The 23,190-nt window shown below is 43.1% G+C and overlaps 1 protein-coding gene across 2 annotated transcripts in view; it reads right to left on the reverse strand.

Annotated features, from left to right (window-relative positions):
• Positions 1-158: 158 nt before the first annotated feature.
• Positions 159-23,190, reverse strand: part of fahd2a (fumarylacetoacetate hydrolase domain containing 2A) — a 67,070-nt gene continuing 44,038 nt past the window's right edge. For both annotated transcript variants that reach the window (XM_034170672.1, XM_034170673.1), the window contains exons 3-8: positions 18,595-18,811; positions 14,772-14,831; positions 14,536-14,698; positions 14,269-14,377; positions 726-813; positions 159-563 (exon numbers count right to left, since the gene is read on the reverse strand). In XM_034170672.1, coding sequence (XP_034026563.1) covers positions 501-563; positions 726-813; positions 14,269-14,377; positions 14,536-14,698; positions 14,772-14,831; positions 18,595-18,811 — 700 coding nt within the window. In that variant the 3' untranslated portion in view covers positions 159-500. The remainder of the gene's footprint in view (positions 564-725; positions 814-14,268; positions 14,378-14,535; positions 14,699-14,771; positions 14,832-18,594; positions 18,812-23,190) is intronic.

Genomic DNA, 23,190 nt, shown 5'->3' on the forward strand with positions numbered 1-23,190 from the left:
CATTACATGTAATATCGACTCCTCAAACAACACAACTGCAGTATGCATCACTTCCTGAGAGTATCTAAATCTAATGTAGCCAAGATGCCATTAGTTGCCATTTGTAATCCTGCATATTAGTCACAAATTCTGAATCACAGTTACTGATTTTAAAATTAACCAGCAGGTTTCTACTATAGAACGTAAATGGGTAGTTCCTGACAGGGTGTTTAAGAGCCGGTGATGAGTAAACAACAGTTTACAAACACCCTGTTGAGTCACATAATTATACACTGCATCAAAGAGTAACAACGTCACACACTCACTCCATACAATTATGGAAGAAATGTGAAACACGTTGCTTAAAATATCTTCAGTTGGTCCTCCGTGATTAGGACAGAAAGCTTTCTCTGAATAATAGTTTGTGATCAAAGCTACTTATTATTTTTAGTTGGTGTATTTTAACAGATGAGTTGATGATTCAGTGAGAAATTGGTGTTCTGAGCAGTTTGTCCCACAGTTTAGACCACTCTGTTGATTATAGATCCTAGCTGGTCTATCTGGCATTCCACCACGTCTCCTTTCTGAGGGGGGAAACAAAGACAGCAGACACTTCAGTACAATATGTACAGTCTTCCTCAGTTTCACTAAACATGCACATATTTATGCCGTTGAGAGATTCTGGTGTATGAAGTGAAAGGGAAACTGGTCTGCAAACTGGTTCTGTTTTCTGCTTCTTAAATCACCTTCAGGAATTTTGGTGGCTTTCTGAACACACCCACACCAGGAGGGGTTCCTGTCAAGAACACATCACCGGGAGTTAATGTCACGAACCTGGCATGAAGAGCAGAAACATGTAAAGCCCAGATTCGGAAAGATGAACTGCACATGACAGCATCAAAATGACTGCTGCACACGAATAAATCCTTTTTACTGTATGTGCACACAAATTATCACCTAATTATCCCAGTGGAGCTACACAATTGTGCAGAGTCAGAATGGCTAAATGAGACTGTGTCACCAGCACATCAGGGAAGTGAGGGATTATTTTTATGCACAGTACCACAACAAAGAGAACTCCAGTCTGTCAGAACACCTTAAGCCAAAAGAGTGCCAGCTGTGGTGGGTGAGTCAGAACTGAAGCATGTAATTTCTGCTAAAGCGTTAGTGGAAATTTCTGGCATTGGGCTGCTTTTTTATGATTACTTGTATATATTTCTGGCAAGATTTACATAATTAAATGAAATGCTTGTGTACTCTATTTGAATTCCTGAGTCATGGAGGGTGTGTCAACCCCAGGTCCTGGCGTTACAGATGAACCCCCCGGAAAAAAAAATCTGTCCACCCTGCCTTCACTGCGCATAAGTCATTTCGGAGCGTCGACAGGTTATCACCTCGCTTCTGCTTAAAACTGCACTCCAGTCATCATCTATGTCAGCGACAGATATCTGAAGCTTTTGTACAACAATCATTTCCATGTAAATTTAGCATTATTATACAAATAATGAATGTTTGAGTTCAATGGTACAAATATTTCATGAGGTAAATGGTATGTTCGCCTTGTTGAACGGTACGTTCCAGCTTTCACAGAATTAAATATTTGTTCCATTGAAAGAATGTAAAAACAATTATTTGTTTTATATAACTGTTGTGCTTTCTTTGTTGGCTGCTGTTTGCTGCTCGATCTGCCTCACTACCCCTCCCTTCCTGTCTCTGCTGGAGCCACCTGTGGTACTGATTGGAGTCACCTGTTCACACTCATCAACCACCTGTACAAATACTGCTTCTCTTCACGCTCTCAGACGCCGGAAACTACAGTTGTCTCCAGGTTTCCACGGCCTTGTCGCTGCAGCATTTTCTGTCCTGGTTTCTATGTTGTGAACTCAGTGTCAGCCTGGTCCTGTTCTGAGCTGGTTCCGGATGAACTGTGTTGGGGTGTGACGTTCCTGCCTCCTGTGTGGCCTCTACTGGTGGTTGGCTCACTGCGGTATTGTATCACTTCCTGTTCCGGAGCACAGCGGTGTTTTGCTGTATCTGTTAGCTGTTTAATCTGCGCAGTTAGATTGATCTAGTTACCTAGATAACGATTTGTTTCACAGTGTAATCTTCACGTGCCTTAACTAAAGCACTCCCTCTGCTGAATCACCTCTAAATTATTTACACATTATTCACTTTGTGTGTTTTTAGGAATCCACTAGCTTAGCGCAGCTACTAGCTCTTAGCCGGTTTAGCATGGTGGCTTCTCCTGTCTCTCCTGCACTTTTCTGCTCTGGGTGTGAAATGTTTAGTTATTCCTCGGCCTCCTTTAGCAGTAATGGTACTTGTAATAAGTGTAGCTTATTCGTAGCTTTGGAGGCCAGGCTGGGCAAATTGGAGACTCGGCTCCGCACTGTGGAAAATTCTACAGCTAGCCAGGCCCCTGTAGTCGGTGCGGACCAAGGTAGCTTAGCCGCCGTTAGTTTGTCTCTGGCAGATCCCGAGCAGCCGGGAAAGCAGGCCGACTGGGTGACTGTGAGGAGGAAGCGTAGTTCTAAACAGAAGCCCCGTGTACACCGCCAACCCGTTCACATCTCTAACCGTTTTTCCCCACTCGACGACACACCCGCCAAGGATCAAACTGTGGTTATTGGCGACTCTGTTTTGAGAAATGTGAAGTTAGCGACACCAGCAACCATAGTCAATTGTCTTCCGTGGGCCAGAGCAGGCGACATTGAAGGAAATTTTAAACTGCTGGCTATATAAAAAAATTGATTGATTGATTAACCTGGTCTTGTTAGGAGAGGCGGCATCCATCCATGTTATTATCTAAATCAAATCAATTTTATTTATATAGCGCCAAATCACAACAAACAGTTGCCCCAAGGCGCTTTATATTGTAAGGCAAAGCCATACAATAATTACGGAAAAACCCCAACGGCCAAAACGACCCCCTGTGAGCAAGCACTTGGCAACAGTGGGAAGGAAAAACTCCCTTTTAACAGGAAGAAACCTCCAGCAGAACCAGACTCAGGGAGGGGCAGTCTTCTGCTGGGACTGGTTGGGGCTGAGGGAGAGAACCGGGAAAAAGACATGCTGTGGAGGGGAGCAGAGATCAATCACTAATGATTAAATGCAGAGTGGTGCATACAGAGCAAAAAGAGAAAGAAACACTCAATGCATTATGGGAACCCCCCAGCAGTCTAAGTCTATAGCAGCATAACTAAGGGATGGTTCAGGGTCACCCGATCCAGCCCTAACTATAAGCTTTAGCAAAAAGGATAGTTTTAAGCCTAATCTTAAAAGTAGAGAGGGTTTCTGTCTCCCTGATCCGAATTGGGAGCTGGTTCCACAGGAGAGGAGCCTGAAAGCTGAAGGCTCTGCCTCCCATTCTACTCTTACAAACCCTAGGAACTACAAGTAAGCCTGCAGTCTGACAGCGAAGCGCTCTATTGGGGTGATATGGTACTATGAGGTCCCTAAGATAAGAAGGGACCTGATTATTCAAAACCTTATAAGTAAGAAGAAGAATTTTAAATTCTATTCTAGAATTAACAGGAAGCCAATGAAGAGAGGCCAATATGGGTGAGATATGCTCTCTCCTTCTAGTCCCCGTCAGTACTCTAGCTGCAGCATTTTGAATTAACTGAAGGCTTTTCAGGGAACTTTTAGGACAACCTGATAATAATGAATTACAATAGTCCAGCCTAGAGGAAATAAATGCATGAATTAGTTTTTCAGCATCACTCTGAGACAAGACCTTTCTAATTTTAGAGATATTGCGTAAATGCAAAAAAGCAGTCTTACATATTTGTTTAATATGCGCTTTGAATGACATATCCTGATCAAAAATGACTTCAAGATTTCTCACAGTATTACTAGAGGTCAGGGTAATGCCATCCAGAGTAAGGATCTGGTTAGACACCATGTTTCTAAGATTTGTGGGGCCAAGTAGAATAACTTCAGTTTTATCTGAGTTTAAAAGCAGGAAATTAGAGGTCATCCATGTCCTTATGTCTGTAAGACAATCCTGCAGTTTAGCTAATTGCTGTGTGTCCTCTGGCTTCATGGATAGATAAAGCTGGGTATCATCTGCGTAACAATGACAATTTAAGCAATGCTGTCTAATAATACTGCCTAAGGGAAGCATGTATAAAGTGAATAAAATTGGTCCTAGCACAGAACTCCATAATTAACCTTAGTCTGTGAAGAAGATTCCCATTTACATGAACAAATTGTAATCTATTAGATAAATATGATTCAAACCACCGCAGGGCAGTGCCTTTAATACCTATGGCATGCTCTAATCTCTGTAATAAAATTTTATGGTCAACAGTATCAAAAGCAGCACTGAGGTCTAACAGAACAAGCACAGAGATGAGTCCACTGTCTGAGGCCATAAGAAGATCATTTGTAACCTTCACTAATGCTGTTTCTGTACTATGATGAATTCTAAAACCTGACTGAAACTCTTCAAATAGACCATTCCTCTGCAGATGATCAGTTAGCTGTTTTACAACTACCCTTTCAAGAATTTTTGAGAGAAAAGGAAGGTTGGAGATTGGCCTATAATTAGCTAAGATAGCTGGGTCAAGTGATGGCTTTTTAAGTAATGGTTTAATTACTGCCACCTTAAAAGCCTGTGGTACATAGCCAACTAATAAAGATAGATTGATCATATTTAAGATCGAAGCATTAAATAATGGTAGGGCTTCCTTGAGCAGCCTGGTAGGAATGGGGTCTAATAGACATGTTGATGGTTTGGATGAAGTAACTAATGAAAATAACTCAGACAGAACAATCTGAGAGAAAGAGTCTAACCAAATACTGGCATCACTGAAAGCAGCCAAAGATAACGATACGTCTTTGGGATGGTTATGAGTAATTTTTTTCTCTAATAGTTAAAATTTTATTAGCAAAGAAAGTCATGAAGTCATTACTAGTTAAAGTTAAAGGAATACTCGGCTCAATAGAGCTCTGACTCTTTGTCAGCCTGGCTACAGTGCTGAAAAGAAACCTAGGGTTGTTCTTATTTTCTTCAATTAGTGATGAGTAGTAAGATGTCCTAGCTTTACGGAGGGCTTTTTTTATAGAGCAACAGACTCTTTTTCCAGGCTAAGTGAAGATCTTCTAAATTAGTGAGATGCCATTTCCTCTCCAACTTACGGGTTATCTGCTTTAAGCTGCGAGTTTGTGAGTTATACCACGGAGTCAGGCACTTCTGATTTAAAACTCTCTTTTTCAGAGGAGCTACAGCATCCAAAGTTGTCTTCAATGAGGATGTAAAACTACTGACGAGATACTCTATCTCACTTACAGAGTTTAGGTAGCTACTCTGCACTGTGTTGGTATATGGCATTAGGGAACATAAAGAAGGAAACATATCCTTAAACCTAGTTACAGCGCTTTCTGAAAGACTTCTAGTGTAATGAAAGTTATTCCCCACTGCTGGGTAGTCCATCAGAGTAAATGTAAATGTTATTAAGAAATGATCAGACAGAAGGGAGTTATCAGGGAATACTGTTAAGTCTTCAATTTCCATACCATAAGTCAGAACAAGATCTAAGATATGATTAAAGTGGTGGGTGGACTCATTTACATTTTGAGCAAAGCCAATTGAGTCTAATAATAGATTAAATGCAGTGTTGAGGCTGTCATTCTCAGCATCTGTGTGGATGTTAAAATCGCCCACTATAATTATCTTATCTGAGCTAAGCACTAAGTCAGACAAAAGTTCTGAAAATTCACAGAGAAACTCACAGTAACGACCAGGAGGACGATAGATAACAACAAATAAAACTGGTTTTTGGGACTTCCAATTTGGATGGACAAGACTAAGAGTCAAGCTTTCAAATGAATTAAAGCTCTGTCTGGGTTTTTGATTAATTAATAAGCTGGAATGGAAGATTGCTGCTAATCCTCCGCCTCGGCCCGTGCTACGAGCGTTCTGGCAGTTAGCGTGACTCGGGGGTGTTGACTCATTTAAACTAACATATTCATCCTGCTGTAACCAGGTTTCTGTAAGGCAGAATAAATCAATATGTTGATCAATTATTATATCATTTATTAACAGGGACTTAGAAGAGAGAGACCTAATGTTTAATAGACCACATTTAACTGTTTTAGTCTGTGGTGCAGTTGAAGGTGCTATCTTTTTTCTTTTTGAATTTTTATGCTTAAACAGATTTTTGCTGGTTATTGGTAGTCTGGGAGCAGGCACCGTCTCTACGGGGGGGAGAAGCTGCAGAGAGGTGTGTAAGACTACAACTCTGCTTCCTGGTCCCAACCCTGGATAGTCACAGTTTGGAGGATTTAAGAAAATTGGCCAGATTTCTAGAAATGAGAGCTGCTCCATCCAAAGTGGGATGGATGCCGTCTCTCCTAACAAGAGGTCAGGTTTTCCCCAGAAGCTTTGCCAATTATCTATGAAGCCCACCTCATTTTTTGGACACCACTCAGACAGCCAGCAATTCAAGGAGAACCTGCGGCTAAACATGTCACTCCCGGTCCGATTGGGGAGGGGCCCAGAGAAAACTACAGAGTCCGACATTGTTTTTGCAAAGTTACACACCGATTCAATGTTAATTTTAGTGACCTCCGATTGGCGTAACCGGGTGTCATTACTGCTGACGTGAATTACAATCTTACCAAATTTACGCTTAGCCTTAGCCAGCAGTTTCAAATTTCCTTCAATGTCGCCTGCTCTGGCCCCCGGAAGACAATTGACTATGGTTGCTGGTGTCGCTAACTTCACATTTCTCAAAACAGTCGCCAATAACCAGAGTTTGATCCTCGGCGGGTGTGTCGTCGAGTGGGGAAAAACGGTTAGAGATGTGAACGGGTTGGCGGTGTACACGGGGCTTCTGTTTAGAACTACGCTTCCTCCTCACAGTCACCCAGTCGGCCTGCTTTCCCGGCTGCTCGGGATCTGCCAGGGGGTAACTAACGGTGGCTAAGCTACCTTGGTCCGCACCGACTACAGGGGCCTGGCTAGCTGTAGAATTTTCCATGGTGCGGAGCCGAGTCTCCAATTCGCCCAGCCTGGCCTCCAAAGCTACGAATAAGCTACACTTATTACAAGTACCATTACTGCTAAAAGAGGCCGAGGAATAACTAAACATTTCACACCCAGAGCAGAAAAATGCGGGAGAGACAGGAGAAGCCGCCATGCTAAACCGGCTAAGAGCTAGTAGCTGCGCTAAGCTAGCGGATTCCTAAAAACACGCAAAGTGAATAACGTGTAAATAATTTAGAGGTGATTCAGCAGAGGGAGTGCTTTAGTTAAGGCACGTGAAGATAACACTGTGAAACAAATCGTTATCTAGGTAACTAGATCAATCTAATTGCGCAGATTAAACAGCTAACAGATACAGCAAAACACCACTGTGCTCCGGAAGAGGAAGTGATACAATACCGCAGTGAGAGCCAACCACCAGTAGAGGCTAGACTAGAAGTCTTTCAGAAAGCGCTGTAACTAGGTTTAAGGATATGATTCCTTCTTTCCTTCTTTTGGTTTTTTTCCCGGTTCTCTCCCTCAGCCCCAACCAGTCCCAGCAGAAGACTGCCCCTCCCTGAGCCTGGTTCTGCTGGAGGTTTCTTCCTGTTAAAAGGGAGTTTTTCCTTCCCACTGTTGCCAAGTGCTTGCTCACAGGGGGTCGTTTTGACCGTTGGGGTTTTTACGTAATTATTGTATGGCCTTGCCTTACAATATAAAGCGCCTTGGGGCAACTGTTTGTTGTGATTTGGCGCTATATAAATAAAATTGATTGATTGTGTGCTCCAGTGGTCTCTCCTTTCTCCAGCACCTGGCTTCCCGGTTTAAACTATCTACAAAACTTCTCAATAAATCATTATAATTTGGTACTTAGGCCTGTTTTATGCATTTTGGGTCCAACTACTGTCCCGTGGGTTTTTTTCCCCTAACAGGAGTTTCCGGCCACCAAATGGACTCAGCGGAAGCAGAGCAACTTCGCCTGGCCCTCAGATCGCAGGCACAATTACTCGGGCAACAACAGCAACTTCTGTCCGCCTTATCCAATCAACAGCAATCCCTTGAATCACAGGTATCTCAGCTATGCACCAGCACTCTCTCAGCGTTTAACAGATAGCTTAGCTTTAGCCGCCCCAGCAACAGCGCCGTCAGCTGAGCCAGCTGCTGCTAGCGTCACCACAGTCGCGTTAACACCTCAGCGTCAAGAACCTTTCCTTTGTCACTTCGACCCTTACACCGGTTCAGTAGACAAATGTGCTTCATTCCTGCTTCAATGTTCACTTGTTTTTCTCAAAGACCATCCATGTACACCACAGATAAGGATACGATAGCTTACCTGGTTGGCTTGCTTCGGGGGGAGGCCCTGGAGTGGCAACCGCATTATGGGAGCAGCAGTCACCAGTGTTAGCTTCTTTTTGCCAGTTTAAGCAGGAGTTCCAGACGGTCTTCAATCATCCGATGCGGGGGCAAGTGACCTCCCAGTGATTGTTGGCCCTCAAGCAGGAGAACCGTAGTGTGGCAGCATACTCCATTGAGTTCCGCATCTTGGCAGCTGAATCGGGCTGGAACACCGCCACGTTGTGAAGCGTTTTTGTCAATGGATTATCCGAGACGCTTAAAGATGAGCTGGCGGACCGCGATCTTCCCTCATCCCTCGATGACCTCATCTCTTTAACCATTAAAATAGATAATCGTTTAAGGGAAAGACGGTGGGAGAGAAGCCAAAGGGCGGCGCGCATGGCTTTCCCTCAGATCCCTCCGCAGGCAGATCCTGTTCCTTCTTCCTCACGTTCCACCAGGAACGCACTCCCCGCGCTCACAGCGCCCCCTGCCAAGGAACCAGTGCAGCTCGGCAGGGCTCGTTTGACACCTGAAGAGCGTCGACGGCGCTTGTCAGCCGGGGAGTGCCTGTATTGTAGTGCCCGGGGACATATTATTCGCGAATGCCCGGTTTGGCCAAAAGAGAACGATCGCCAATAGGCCCCAGGCTATTGGTGAGCCTCACTCGTTTGGTAGTGGGCAATGCTTCACGTACCCAGATCCCGGTCACACTGTTCTTTTCTAATCAGTCATTAAAACTCCAGGCCCTTTTAGATTCTGGTGCTGACGCCAATTTTTTGGATCCAGGCCCACATTCCTGTGGTTGAATTACCCTCCCCATCCAAGTTTCAGCACTTAAAGGCACTCCGCTCCCCGCGATAACTCATTAGACAGTTCCTGTGTCATTGCTAGTTTCTGGTAATCATTGTGAGTCTAATCAATTTTTTGTTTACACATCCACTCCACCGATTGTTTTAGGGCACCCCTGGTTATTATTACACAATCCGGATGTTGATTGGCCGACCGGGTCCATTTCCCGGTGGAGCGAAGCCTGTCACCTCCGTTGTGTCCATTCGTCTGTTCCACCCACCCAGAAGTCCAGGGAGTCAATCATTCCTCCCATAGACCTCTCTTTAGTTCCTAAAGAGTACCTTGACCTCCAAGAGGTCTTTAGTAAGAGCCGTGCACTATCATTGCTTCCTCACCGACCGTATGACTGCTCCATCGATTTGCTTCCGGGTGCGGAGCTTCCTTCCAGCCGCCTGTACAATCTGTTGCGCCCGGAGAGGGAAGCGATAGAGCAGTACATTCAAGACTCCCTGGCAGCAGGTCTTATTCGTCCCTCCTCCTCACCCTTAGGGGCAGGCCTCTTTTTTGTGGGGAAGAAGGACGGGACCCTCCGTCCCTGTATTGATTTCCGTGGGTTAAATGCCATAACTGTTCGTAACCGGTGTCCTTTGCCTCTGTTAAACTCCGCATTCGACTCTCTGCAGGGAGCAGCCATCTTTTCCAAACTTGATCTTAGAAATGCCTACCACCTAGTCCATATCAAGGAGGGAGATACGGACACACCCTTAGGGCATTTTGAATATCTCGTTATGCCCTTCGGTCTCACTATGCTCCCGCCGTCTTTCAAGCTTTGGTTAACGATGTCCTCCGGGACTTTCTTAATTGTTTTGTTTTTGTCTACTTAGATGACATTCTCATTTTTTCTAAGAACTTGCCTGAACACATTCAACATGTCCGTCTAGTTCTGGAACGTCTCTTAGAGAACAGTCTATTTGTCAAAGCCGAGAAATGTGCCTTCCATCAAACCTCTGTGTCCTTCCTGGGATTCATATTTGAACACAGATTAGACCAGATCCAGCCAAAGTCTCTGCTGTAGTGAAATTGCCGACTCCCTCCGATCGCAAACAACTTCAACAGTTCCTAGGATTTGCTCATTTTTACCGTCGCTTCATATGTAACTTTAGTCAAGTAGCTGCCCCTCTCCATACACTCACTTCTTCCAAGTCCAGTTTTCAGTGGTCCACTGCAGCCGAACGAGCTTTTCAGTCCCTTAAACATAGGTTTACCACTACTCCTGTCCTCATTCAACCCGATCCGGACCGCCAGTTCGTTGTGGAGGCCGATGCCTCCGACATCGGGATCAGGGCCGTTCTCTCCCAGCGGACTGAGGGCGACAATCTATTGCACCCTTGTGCTTTTTTTCTCCCGGCGGCTCTCTCCTGCTGAGTGCAACTACGATGTTGGTGACCGGGAGCTCTTGGCCGTGAAGGAGGCACTGGAGGAGTGGAGACACTGGCTGGAAGGTACGTCAATTCCATTTGTTGTTTGGACTGACCATAAAAACCTGGCTTACATTCAAAATGCTAAGAGACTCAATTCCAGACAGGCCAGGTGGTCCTTATTTTTCGGTTGATTTAACTTCACCCTCACCTACAGACCTGGCTCCAAAAATGTTAAACCCATTGCCTTGTCCCATCAGTTTGCTCCTGAGAACTATTCCCCTACACCAGACTGCATCCTTCCCAGCCACATGGTTGTAGGCGCTCTCTCCTGGGACATTGAGCAAGTCATCCAGGAGGCCCAGAGAACTCTTCCTGACCCTGGAGGGGGACCTCCTGGCCGGCTGTTTTTGCCTCCCTCAGTCAGATCTGATGTCCTACAATTCGTTCATTCCTCTAAATTCTCCTGTCATCCCGGTATTCATAGAACCATACACCTTGTTCAGCAGCATTTCTGGTGGCCAACTCTCCAAGCAGATACCTGTGAATTTGTCAACGCCTGCACCATCTGCGCCCGAAATAAGTCCTCTCACCAACAGCCATCTGGTCTTCTTCATCCGCTTCCCACACCTGGTCGACCATGGTCCCACATCTGCCTGGATTTCGTCACTGGATTACCTCCCTCAAATGGAAATACAGTTATCCTCACCATCCTGGACCGGTTTTCAAAGTCAGCACACTTCCTGGCCCTGCCCAAGTTACCCTCGGCGCTGGAGACTGCAAACCTCCTGGTCCACCATGTGTTCCAGTTGCATGGCATCCCCCTGGACATAGTGTCGGATCGAGGCCCCCAGTTTACATCTCAGGTCTGGAAGGCCTTCTGCGCGGCCTTGGGGGGCTTCAGTCAGTCTCTCGTCTGGATTCCATCCCCAGACCAACGGGCAGGTGGAGCAGGCTAACCAGGAATTGGCAGCCGCCCTTCGCTGTGTCACATCCTCCCACCCATCTTCCTGGAGTACTCACCTGCCATGGGTTGAGTATGCACATAATTCCCAGGTGAGCTCAGCCACCGGCCTGACGCCGTTTGAGTGTTCTTTGGGTTATCAACCTCCTCTATTCCCTGCTCAGGAATTAAACCTCTCAGTGCCTTCAGTCCAGGTCCATCTGCGGCGTTGTCTGGCAGACCGCCCGCTCCGCCCTTCTCCGGACGAGGGAGAAGACTATTCACCATGCAGACCAGCATCGTGCCCCGGCCCCCCACTACCGGCCTGGCCAGAAGGTCTGGTTATCTGCCAAGGATGTGCATCTTAAGGCAACTACCAAGAAGCTGGCTCCTCAATTCCTGGGTCCGTTTATTATCGAGAACATTGTCAACCCTGCAGCCGTTAGCTCAAATTGCCTCGGACCCTCAGGATCCATCAAATGGATGGATGTCTTCCACGTGTCTCATATTAAACCGGTCTGTTCCAGCACCTTGTGTCCAGCTGCCGTTCCTCCTCCTGCCACCCGGATGGTGGATGGCCATCCTGCCTGGATGGTGAGCCGTATTCTCGACGTTCATCGCCGGGGCTTCCAGTATCTGGTGGACTGGGAGGGGTATGGCCCAGAGGAGCGTTCCTGGGTCTCACAGGGCCTTATTTTGGACCCTTCCCTCATCTCTGAATTCTATCGGGCTCGTCCGGGTCGGCCTGATAGGTCGCCTGGAGGCTCCCGTTGAAGGGGGGGGGGGGGGGGGGGGGGGCTGCTGTTTGCTGCTGGATCTGCCTCACTACCCCTCCCTTCCTGTCTCTGCTGGAGCCACCTGTGGTACTGATTGGATCCACCTGTACAAATACTGCTTCTCTTCACACTCTCAGACGCTGGAAACTACAGTTGTCTCCAGGTTTCCTCGGCCTCGTCTCTGCAGCATTTTTTTGTCCTGGTTTCTACGCTGTGAACTAACTCAGTGTTTCTTGTGTTCCCAGTGCTCCTGGTTCTGTTGCCACCTGGTCCTGTTCTGAGCTGGTTCTGGATGAACTGTGTTGGGGTGTGACGTTCGTGCCTCCTGTGTGCTCCAGCGGTCTCTCCTTTCTCCAGCGCCTGGCTTCCAGGTTTAAACTATCTACAATACTTCTCAATAAATCATTATATTTTGGTACTTAGGCCTGTTTTCTGCATTTTGGGTCCAACTACTGTCCCGTGGGTTTTTTCCCTAACAATAACGGCTAAAATAGATCCTTGTCATTTAATAGTTTATTAATTTATAAACAAGAAAAAGGGACTCTGGTCCTTTGACATCAACAATCCAACACAAACTTTAAATAGGAGTACAAAACTGTTCTCAGTCAACTTGCAAAAACAGTTGGTTCAAAAATAATTGTGATGAGTCTGTGATACTCCCCCCTCCCAAAAAAAAGACTGTACTTCCTCAGTCCAGCAAAAGATCGTGTCAGAAATTAGTCCAGATTTTCATCCTAACAGCTCTTCATGCCTTCAGATGGCTTATGGCGTAGTGGATTTGTGTGTGTTTGTTTTAAAATAATTGGCACCGTCAATTAGCTTGTTCAAATCGTCCATCAGCAAAACAAACTCTGCCATATTTAGCTATACACTGCCCCCACTAGTGTGTGCGTGGGCAGTGTTCACAGTGTGCAATGGTACAAAACGTATGGAACAAAATTTGCACAGTAAATGGAACGAATAATCCATGTCACGTGACATACAAAGCATCAATCAGATGACAAGGATCCACTCAGCCGTTAAATAATTCATCAAAATACGGGGGACATATCAGAGCACCACAACAGCACGTCTGAGTCTGACATGCTGCTTCTGAGCGCTAGTAGTGATTCACCAATTATCGCCTTGTTTCTGCTTAAAACGGCTTTGTTTCTGTATAAAACTGATTTTAGAATGATTTAAGAGGTTTTATTTTATCATCTGATGGTTAATAATCACATTATTCCCTTTGATCGCTTTGGGTGGGGAGCGTCAGTCTTAAATACATGCGCAGTGAAGGCAGGGCGGACCAATTTTTAGGGGGGACCATTCAGTCGGCACCAGTTTCATAAAGCAATCTAATCTTTTAGTCAACTAAGGTTAGTCGCCCACCATTAGCTGTCTAATCTCTGTTTTGGCTAAACTGGTAGATTAGTCATTTTATGATAGTCTACGATTTTCACTCGCATAGTAGCCTCACGAGTACCGCTGCCAAGAAACGCCTCCAATGCGAGAGAGTTTTGTTTACTTCCAGAATATCATCTGCTACAACCATGGCCGAGGCGGGCGGAAGCAGTATCACTGTTGAACCTTGGCGTCCGTAAACATCTCCAGTGGATTATTCCAGTCCCGAACACCCGCTCCCACCGCAAGGCTCTCCTTCCTTTCTGGTCCTTCAAGTGGTGGTACATGATAGCCGGCATTTTTGTGGTACGATGCTGACGTTTTGTTGACTAAAATAAGATTAACCTCCTCTGTACCAGGCTAAACACTTCAGTCGGCTAACGTGAAACTTTAGCCAACTAAGCGCTTTGTGCAACGACTAACGTCAAAAGATTAATCGACTAAGTTTAGTTGACTAAACAAGATTAGACTGCTTTTTGAAACCGGGCCCTGATGTGAAACTGTGAACTGGACCCTTACCAAAAAGTAGTATATGCAAGTATGTTTCAAGTATACTTCTAGTTTACTTTTCTATACTTATCAGTACTATTTTTTGGTAAGGGGAGACAGTGTCTCTGCAAACTGCTTTATGCAAAAACACCATTATCATGAGCAACATCTGGATGTGTTTACTTTGAGACCCAGGCAACCAATGCCTCAGTCTTGAAGATCATCTGATCAGTGTTGCTGTTCTGGACTCTCTCTCTGTTAACAAGACAGCGGATCCCCAGGCTGTGAGGATCTGCAGGAGGAAAAAATATTTAAACAATCCTGTTTGTTGACAGTTTGTGGTGCTCAGACTACATTTTTTCTTTTCAGATAATTGCAGCTTGTTCACATGGTGACTGCATGATTCACATTCCTCTGTCACCCTCCCTGTAGTGTTGCTCTCTGTTTCACCTGTCACAGCTGCAGTTGTTACTAAGGCGGGACCAAGAGGACAGAAGCTGTCAAATGTTTTTCCCAGCAGCCACTGCTTCCCATTGCGGTTCAACTGCCAGTCACGCGCACTGACGTCATTGGCCACAGTAAATCCTGCCACGTAGGAGAGAGCATCTTCCTCCTGAACAACGTGAAGTGACAGTCTGATACAATACTGCAGAAGCTCCCCTCACGTGTGTGTGATGTGATGGTACCTTGATGTGTTTTCCCCGTCGTCCAATCACGAAGGCCAGCTCAACCTCCCAGTCCACCTCCTTTAAACACATAAAATCACAATAAGGCATCAGATAGATCTCAGCAACACCTACAGATGACACAAATATAGAAATCAAATCTGTATTTGACTGAAAACTGTAAGCCTGCCAGTGGGTTTGAATGTTTTTACTCATTTATGATAAATTTAACGTGAATTTTCCAGAATAACTGAAACGGATTTTGACTTTTTGTTTCAGGCTATTTACAATGTTCTAAAGTAAACTTGATACTCCCTGGGCCTCATGCAAGAATATTTGAGTAAAATTATGTCAAATGTCTTAGTTTTTCCTCTTGTACAATTGTGCCACAGCATATTCAGCAAACGCGATGAATTCTGCTTGTTTGTAAATAAGCGCACAGTCAAGAATGAAGTACTGTAAATAATGCCCCCAAAAATACCAAATAAGGCTAATTCTAATCCAAATACATTTTTTCCACATATCTGATTAGTTAATCATGTGAGATTTCAGACTATAAAAAATATCGTGTGGATGGGGGAAAAAAATTAAAAGTTTCACATTTGATGGTGCTGCCAGCTGAGACAGACAGAAACTAGTGCAGCGACAACAATGTCAATGTGTGGATTTAATGGATTTAACTCAATGCAGCTGACGAGATGGAGAAATCTGTGGGTCTGCTCACAGAATTTCCAGTTTGGCATGAACGCGCTGTTGATACGGTAAGCTTTGATGAGCCAACCACACTCTATCACAACAATTCGCCGACCGAATTACTTACAGAAAAATAAACCACGCAAACAATGGAATTGGATTAGAATGGGAATAACTGTTGTGTGTGATGATTTGTGGACGTTTATGCTCGATTTTACGGTCGCAAATTGAGTTTTACAGGCTACACGTTAGGGTTATTCCCTAAGTGCCCCACCCGTATATTACCAGAGGTGTCCACTAGGGGTTCCGGTTCTTACTAACGATTCACATTCAATTCAAAATGTTCAACAATTGATTTTTAAAATAACATTGTCTCTGTTTTTGCTTGTTTCTCATCACTGCAGTAAACCCAGTCTCTAACATTTCAGGGAGTCGCTGCATTTGTTCCCGTCTCCTTTCTGCAGAAGGCAGAGTCAGCCTGCTCTGTCTGTGAGGGGCACTAGAGAGGACGGTGTACAACAGCTGCATCACTCCATCCAGAAAGTTTAGGAAAATAAATAGAATTTGTTGCCTTACTTTTTTAATCCCAAATTAGGAACCGAAAAGCTAAATTGTACAGATCCACATTTGTGTTGAATCACTGTTCACGTATGAGACCAGACCAAGCTGCAGCTGCATTTAAGACAACACCAACTTATTACAGATCTGACATCATATATGAATTGCTGTAAAATTTCAGATGGGATGTTCGCTGAATAGTCACTCAGTTGGGACCACCCTGGACCAATGAGCCTGTCACTCACCTACCAACCACAAAAAAAAAAAAAAAAATGAAGCTGCCAGATTACAATTTGTACAAATTTCCAATATAGATGATTGATAATTATATTGATAAACACACCATGCTTTATGTATTTTTTACTAAAAGAATTGTGAATAATTTGATTGGTTCATGAAATGATCTGAGTAAAACGGAAACATAAAACGAAAATAATAGGTGCAGAGTTTGTTTACTGGACCTAGCTGTGAAAGAATGAGAAGTGAAAAAAATCTAAGCTAAACTAAAAGATTTATATACGGCATTTCTTTAATGAACGATCATGGAGACTTCACTCTTAGAAGAGAGTGAGAAAAACTGGTGAATTTCACTTGCAGATATCTCACGTTGGGTACGAGTTGTTTGTCCTGCTGGTAACAATAATAAATACTTTATAGAATTTTTAGCCTATACATACATTTGGTGCATAAAGGACGTTTTTAAGTTTTTAAAATCCTAATCAGTAGCCCAATATGCTCTTTCCATCTAAAACTATGTTACAATTGCATATTCAATAGTTTAATTTTTTAAATATCCAGGGAGAGAAACCCTCGATTAAATAGGATTTTACACTTCTGGCCTAAAAAAAGTGCCCCCCCTCAGAGCAATGCAAGGCCACTGCAAATCTGTGACTCGCCCCAGGAGAATAGCAACGCTGCTCATGATTATAATCTGTACACAGTGATGCTTCATGACAAGCTGTTATTTACGCAAAAAAAAAATCAAAAACTTAAAATTGACAAAATACTGATGGCAGTATGGCACAACACGTAGTAGGATGAGTCAAAAATAAAAATGTACTACAGAGAAAATTCATCCAATGTAAATGACGAGCTATAATCCAATTAAAAAACGTAATGAAAAAAGTTTATACTGTCTCACAGTGTTAAGGTGGCAGACAGAGCGCTCTGCTGCTTACAAATTAAAGCTACTGTATTCAAGTTTTTGAACACAGGATCTATGAATCTGTGAATTCACCTGGAGGAGTCTGTGTCAAGAGTTTGATTTACTGTAAACTCTTGGCACTCTTTCTAGAATCAGTTGGAGACCACTGCTTTAGAAAAGGTGATCTATATCCCATGCAGATCTAGTGGGTTTTCTTTTAGTGTCATCACAAAGTGGACTGACCAGAGGATAAATTACTGTTAAATCTGTGTGATCTTTGGATAATACTGGGAACTGTCAGGGAATCTGCTCCATGACCACAGTGACAAGCGTGCAAATGTTGCCTTTGTCAGTAACTGTAGTGCTGATCAGTGCCGTTGTTCTGCACACGTGCATCATGCACTGCGCATAGGGCACCAAACTGCCTGGGGACACCAAAAAAAAATCAAGCTTCTGGATCGGCATAATCAGAAATGGATAAAAACGTGCGCCTGTCTCCGTTATCTCCTGTGAATGAAATAGAGAAGCAGTAGAGGGTTTTTTTGTTTGTTTTGTTGTTGTTGAATCTGGACTCGATCTGTCAGTGCGATTGTGGTAAACACGTCTCCCAGTGCGCCTGTTTAACTTTTATTCTTCACAAAGTGGTGATCTCTGCACCTCTTCTACCTCAGACTTCTTTCACTCTCTCTCTCCCTCTCTCTCTCTTTTTGCACAAACCGAAGAGACTTGCATGTTTTTCCCTGCATTAAGGGAAACTGCTTAAACTTTTGACATTTAAGAAAAATAAATAAGAGGATCGGATTGCATTTTCCCTTTCCCTTTCAAACATTTTGGAGGTGATGTCATTGCGCTGTGTTTTGGCTGGTATTATGTTGGGAGGGCGCACGGAGAACTGCAGCAGTCAGGTGGTAACCAGCGGCTGAGGATCGTGGGGAAGTGCGACTGTCATTTCCTCGCAGGGTCGAGGAAATGACCCTGCGAGGTCAAAAATTATTTGCGCCGTTTTCAAAACACTGATAAATTATTATTAAAATAATAACTCAGTATTAATTTGAGTATTGAGACATTGTTTTGGAAATAACAAATTCTGAATTATTGTTCATTCCGAGGGGGCACCACAAAGCATTTGTGTTTAGGGCACCCAAATGGCTAGCACTGGCCCTGGTGCTGATGATGTAATCCACAAAATGCTTCACTTGTCAGTGCGTGTGAGACTTTGTTTCCGCATTTTGATTTGTTTTTTAATTCAGTGCAGAACCCGACTAGGCTGCAACACTCCAAATTTTCTGGAACTCCTACACTGACATACACGTATAATAAGAACAAAACTCCCTCCTATATTTACGCATTAGTGCAGGAGTGATGGCGGCCAGAAAGAGTCGCATATGGTAGGGAGAGAGTGGGAGGAGCCAAACACAGCAGAGCAAGCTGCTACACAGGCTCTCTCACCTTGCTGTCTGACGGGAGAGTGATGTCATCATACGGCCCTGTGATGGCACTGGGGAACTTGCTGAAAATGATGGGTTCTTTCGGGATTGGGGCGTTCTGCTCCAAGCAGTGGTCGCGGTAGTTCAGCCCCACACATACCACCTTGTCTGGAGACAACACCGGAGACAGCAACCTGATGTCCGACTGCTGCACCACACACTGACCAGACGACAAGGCTCTGAGGAGGAACACTGAAATTCACCATTTGTAAAGAACGATGATGGTATAGAATATGACGACGATGATGGAAATTAAAGAAGTTGATCAAAAATGCATTTATTGTATAAACAGTGATGAGGTTTGGAAAAACAAAACTTTCTGTTGTAGATATTTGTGGGAGATGCACTTTGACCGTGTGATTTTTTTTTTTTTTTTTTTTAAATCTGCATGCTCTGTGGTGCATTCTGGTGCACTTTGGCAGCAAATGTTTGTGAACATGTTCAGTTCAAAATCAGTGAAAAAATAAAACCCTCAGAGAAATAGGGCCAAATGTTTGATCAATTCTGAGTATTTGTACCTCTCATAGATGCACATACAACAACGGACTGAGTATGCAGGTGTTGTCATTCTGTAGCTCAAATATATTAATCTCAAGGAAATACGGTTATAACTTTACTGAATTTTTTTGCCATCGCTTATTGTCTTTTACAACACAATGGTACATCTGTGACGGATATGAATACAAGGATTTGACCATATTCTTTGTGAGATGTGTATAAACAAGAACAGCAGAATGAGAACATCTGTGTGTCAGTTACTCTCTTTCACAACAATTTACAGGATGTCTTCAGAAAGTAAACACTTATTAACCTTACATATCTTTAATCATTACAGAAAATGACTTCATTATATAACTTATTTCATCATGCTCATTTGTAATGTCTTTATGGCAGGTAAAGTCAGTGCAGCACATCATATCTGACGGCTCTTGGTGCGATTTAATTTTGGCTGAACAAAAACCAACTCCAGCAGCACAGGGAGGTTCCTCTATAGAGGGTTTTATGTAAGAGTTCAATCAAAAACCACTGAGACGGTAAACTACCAGTGCGAGCTGCAGAACAGCCACATGAACCAGCAGGAGTCCACTGATGTGTTCAGTGATTTTGGTGACACCACACCTGAGTTTATTGAATATTTTTCTGATGTCTTGTTTTTGCACTTTGTAGATGGTCCCTAAGCTTCCGTGTCTCCGCTGTCTACTCATTTAGGCAAATATTTTTCCAGCTCAGAGGATGACTCATATGGATAAAAATAAGGTTATAGATCGTTGTCTATCTTCCTGAGGTTAGAAACTAGTGTTTGTTTTTCTACGTTTCTCTTAAGATTATTGAGCCGTTTACCACAGGAAGAGGTTTCTCTCCTCCCTGAGTTTGATGCCTTTGTTACCGTTTGACAGGTGGACTGTCCCAGTCAAACACCTCACCTGACACTGTCCCTGGAGCGGGACACACCCAGCGAGGTCAGGCGCTTGACACCAGAAGCGAGATCTCGCTGGGTGTTGTGATCCCCACCCCCACGCCAAAAATAAAACAATTAAAAAAAAAAATCATTTTTTGCAGTGATAGGGTTTGCAATCAAGATCAAGAGTTTTGGGGATTAACACCTACTCTGGAAAAAACAGGACAAACAGTGTTGTAAAAGACAATAAGCAGGGAATTAAAGAGCAAACTTCACTTTCCCCCACAATGACATGAACAGGAAGTGATCATGGCTCACGGCAATTCCCACTGTAAATAACAGATAAACAACCTGAGCTTCTCACATGTTTACATAAAACAAACACAGTAATAACATCTATAAACCGAGATAATATATTCACAAACGTTTTAAGCACAATATACAAAGGGTTTTTACCTTGCGATGTTAATGCTGTTGTTCATGTGCAGTGATTAAATTGGAGCCTTATCAGTGTTTTTCAGGGTGATTCTTAGACTACGGGCACTTATTATGTCCTTTGATCATATTGTATGAAAAACAAAAATGGGGAAATTTCACATTTTTATAGTTATCTTTACAATGAAAGTGTTTTAAGAAATTTGTTCTAGTACTCTATGATGACTTTTTCACCTTTTTTTCAGCATCATTATATGCAAATATTGCCTTTTGTGCTTGTCCCACATCCAGACTTTTGCTCTTCAATGATAAAAATGAATGGTAAAAAAACGTTTTTTCTAATGTTTTAAAATATCTCTGAATAAAATATCAGTGAAATAATCAAAACATAATTGGGGTATTCAATGTCATACAACTGTTGTGATTTTCTTAAACAAAATGTAGTTGTCCCACACTATTGCCGTAATTTCCACCACAACACTGTAATGTCCCTTTAAACAGTTTCTGTGAAAGATTGTTTGGGTAGTTTCTATGGAGATAAACAGTGACATCAGAGCACATGTATATAGCGCCAAATCACAACAAACAGTTGCCCCAAGGCGCTTTATATTGTAAGGCAATGGTGTGGTGGAAATTACATTTACAAGGCCAATAGTGCCCGTAGTTAAAGAATCGCCCTTCAATGCCACTGTCAAAGTTATTGACATCTCGCAGAGTGGTGAACTCTGAAATTTTGAGATTTGAAACCTCGATAGGGCGAATTGTGTATCTGAAGTGAAGCAGTGTGTTGATAAAACACTGATCCTCGCAGACTGAGGAAGGGCACACTTTTTTGGTAATTCAAATTTAACTGACTAAAAAAACCCTGCCTTTCAGGGGTAGACAAATCCACTGGTATCGAGGTCACAGACCAGTAATTTTTGGCCTATGTCTAGTAGATCATTTCCCCTGCTAGACTGATGAAGCTTGACTCTTAGTCTTGTCCATCCAAATTGGAAGTCCCAAAAACCAGTTTTATTTGTTATTATCTATCGTCCACCTGGTCGTTACTGTGAGTTTCTCTGTGAATTTTCAGACCTTTTGTCTGACTTAGTGCTTAGCTCAGATAAGATAATTATAGTGGGCAATTTTAACATCCACACAGATGCTGAGAATGACAGCCTCAACACTGCATTTAATCTATTATTAGACTCTATTGGCTTTGCTCAAAAAGTAAATGAGTCCACCCACCACTTTAATCATATCTTAGATCTTGTTCTGACTTATGGTATGGAAATAGAAGAATTAACAGTATTCCCTGAAAACTCCCTTCTGTCTGATCATTTCTTAATAACATTTACATTTACTCTGATGGACTACCCAGCAGTGGGGAATAAGTTTCATTACACTAGAAGTCTTTCAGAAAGCGCTGTAACTAGGTTTAAGGATATGATTCCTTCTTTATGTTCTCTAATGCCATATACCAACACAGTGCAGAGTAGCTACCTAAACTCTGTAAGTGAGATAGAGTATCTCGTCAATAGTTTTACATCCTCATTGAAGACAACTTTGGATGCTGTAGCTCCTCTGAAAAAGAGAGCTTTAAATCAGAAGTGCCTGACTCCGTGGTATAACTCACAAACTCGTAGCTTAAAGCAGATAACCCGTAAGCTGGAGAGGAAATGGCGTCTCACTAATTTAGAAGATCTTCACTTAGCCTGGAAAAAGAGTCTGTTGCTCTATAAAAAAAGCCCTCCGTAAAGCTAGGACATCTTTCTACTCATCACTAATTGAAGAAAATAAGAACAACCCCAGGTTTCTTTTCAGCACTGTAGCCAGGCTGACAAAGAGTCAGAGCTCTATTGAGCTGAGTATTCCATTAACTTTAACTAGTAATGACTTCATGACTTTCTTTGCTAACAAAATTTTAACTATTAGAGAAAAAAATTACTCATAACCATCCCAAAGACGTATCGTTATCTTTGGCTGCTTTCAGTGATGCCGGTTTTTGGTTAGACTCTTTCTCTCCGATTGTTCTGTCTGAGTTATTTTCATTAGTTACTTCATCCAAACCATCAACATGTTTATTAGACCCCATTCCTACCAGGCTGCTCAAGGAAGCCCTACCATTATTTAATGCTTCGATCTTAAATATGATCAATCTATCTTTGTTAGTTGGCTATGTACCACAGGCTTTTAAGGTGGCAGTAATTAAACCATTACTTAAAAAGCCATCACTTGACCCAGCTATCTTAGCTAATTATAGGCCAATCTCCAACCTTCCTTTTCTCTCAAAAATTCTTGAAAGGGTAGTTGTAAAACAGCTAACTGATCATCTGCAGAGGAATGGTCTATTTGAAGAGTTTCAGTCAGGTTTTAGAATTCATCATAGTACAGAAACAGCATTAGTGAAGGTTACAAATGATCTTCTTATGGCCTCAGACAGTGGACTCATCTCTGTGCTTGTTCTGTTAGACCTCAGTGCTGCTTTTGATACTGTTGACCATAAAATTTTATTACAGAGATTAGAGCATGCCATAGGTATTAAAGGCACTGCGTTGCGGTGGTTTGAATCATATTTGTCTAATAGATTACAATTTGTTCATGTAAATGGGGAATCTCCTTCACAGACTAAAGTTAATTATGGAGTTCCACAAGGTTCTGTGCTAGGACCAATTTTATTCACTTTATACATGCTTCCCTTAGGCAGCATTATTAGACGGTATTGCTTAAATTTTCATTGTT

The sequence above is a fragment of the Thalassophryne amazonica genome, chromosome 5 (genome assembly GCF_902500255.1).
Source record: "Thalassophryne amazonica chromosome 5, fThaAma1.1, whole genome shotgun sequence".
In the NCBI taxonomy this organism is placed as follows: domain Eukaryota; kingdom Metazoa; phylum Chordata; class Actinopteri; order Batrachoidiformes; family Batrachoididae; genus Thalassophryne; species Thalassophryne amazonica.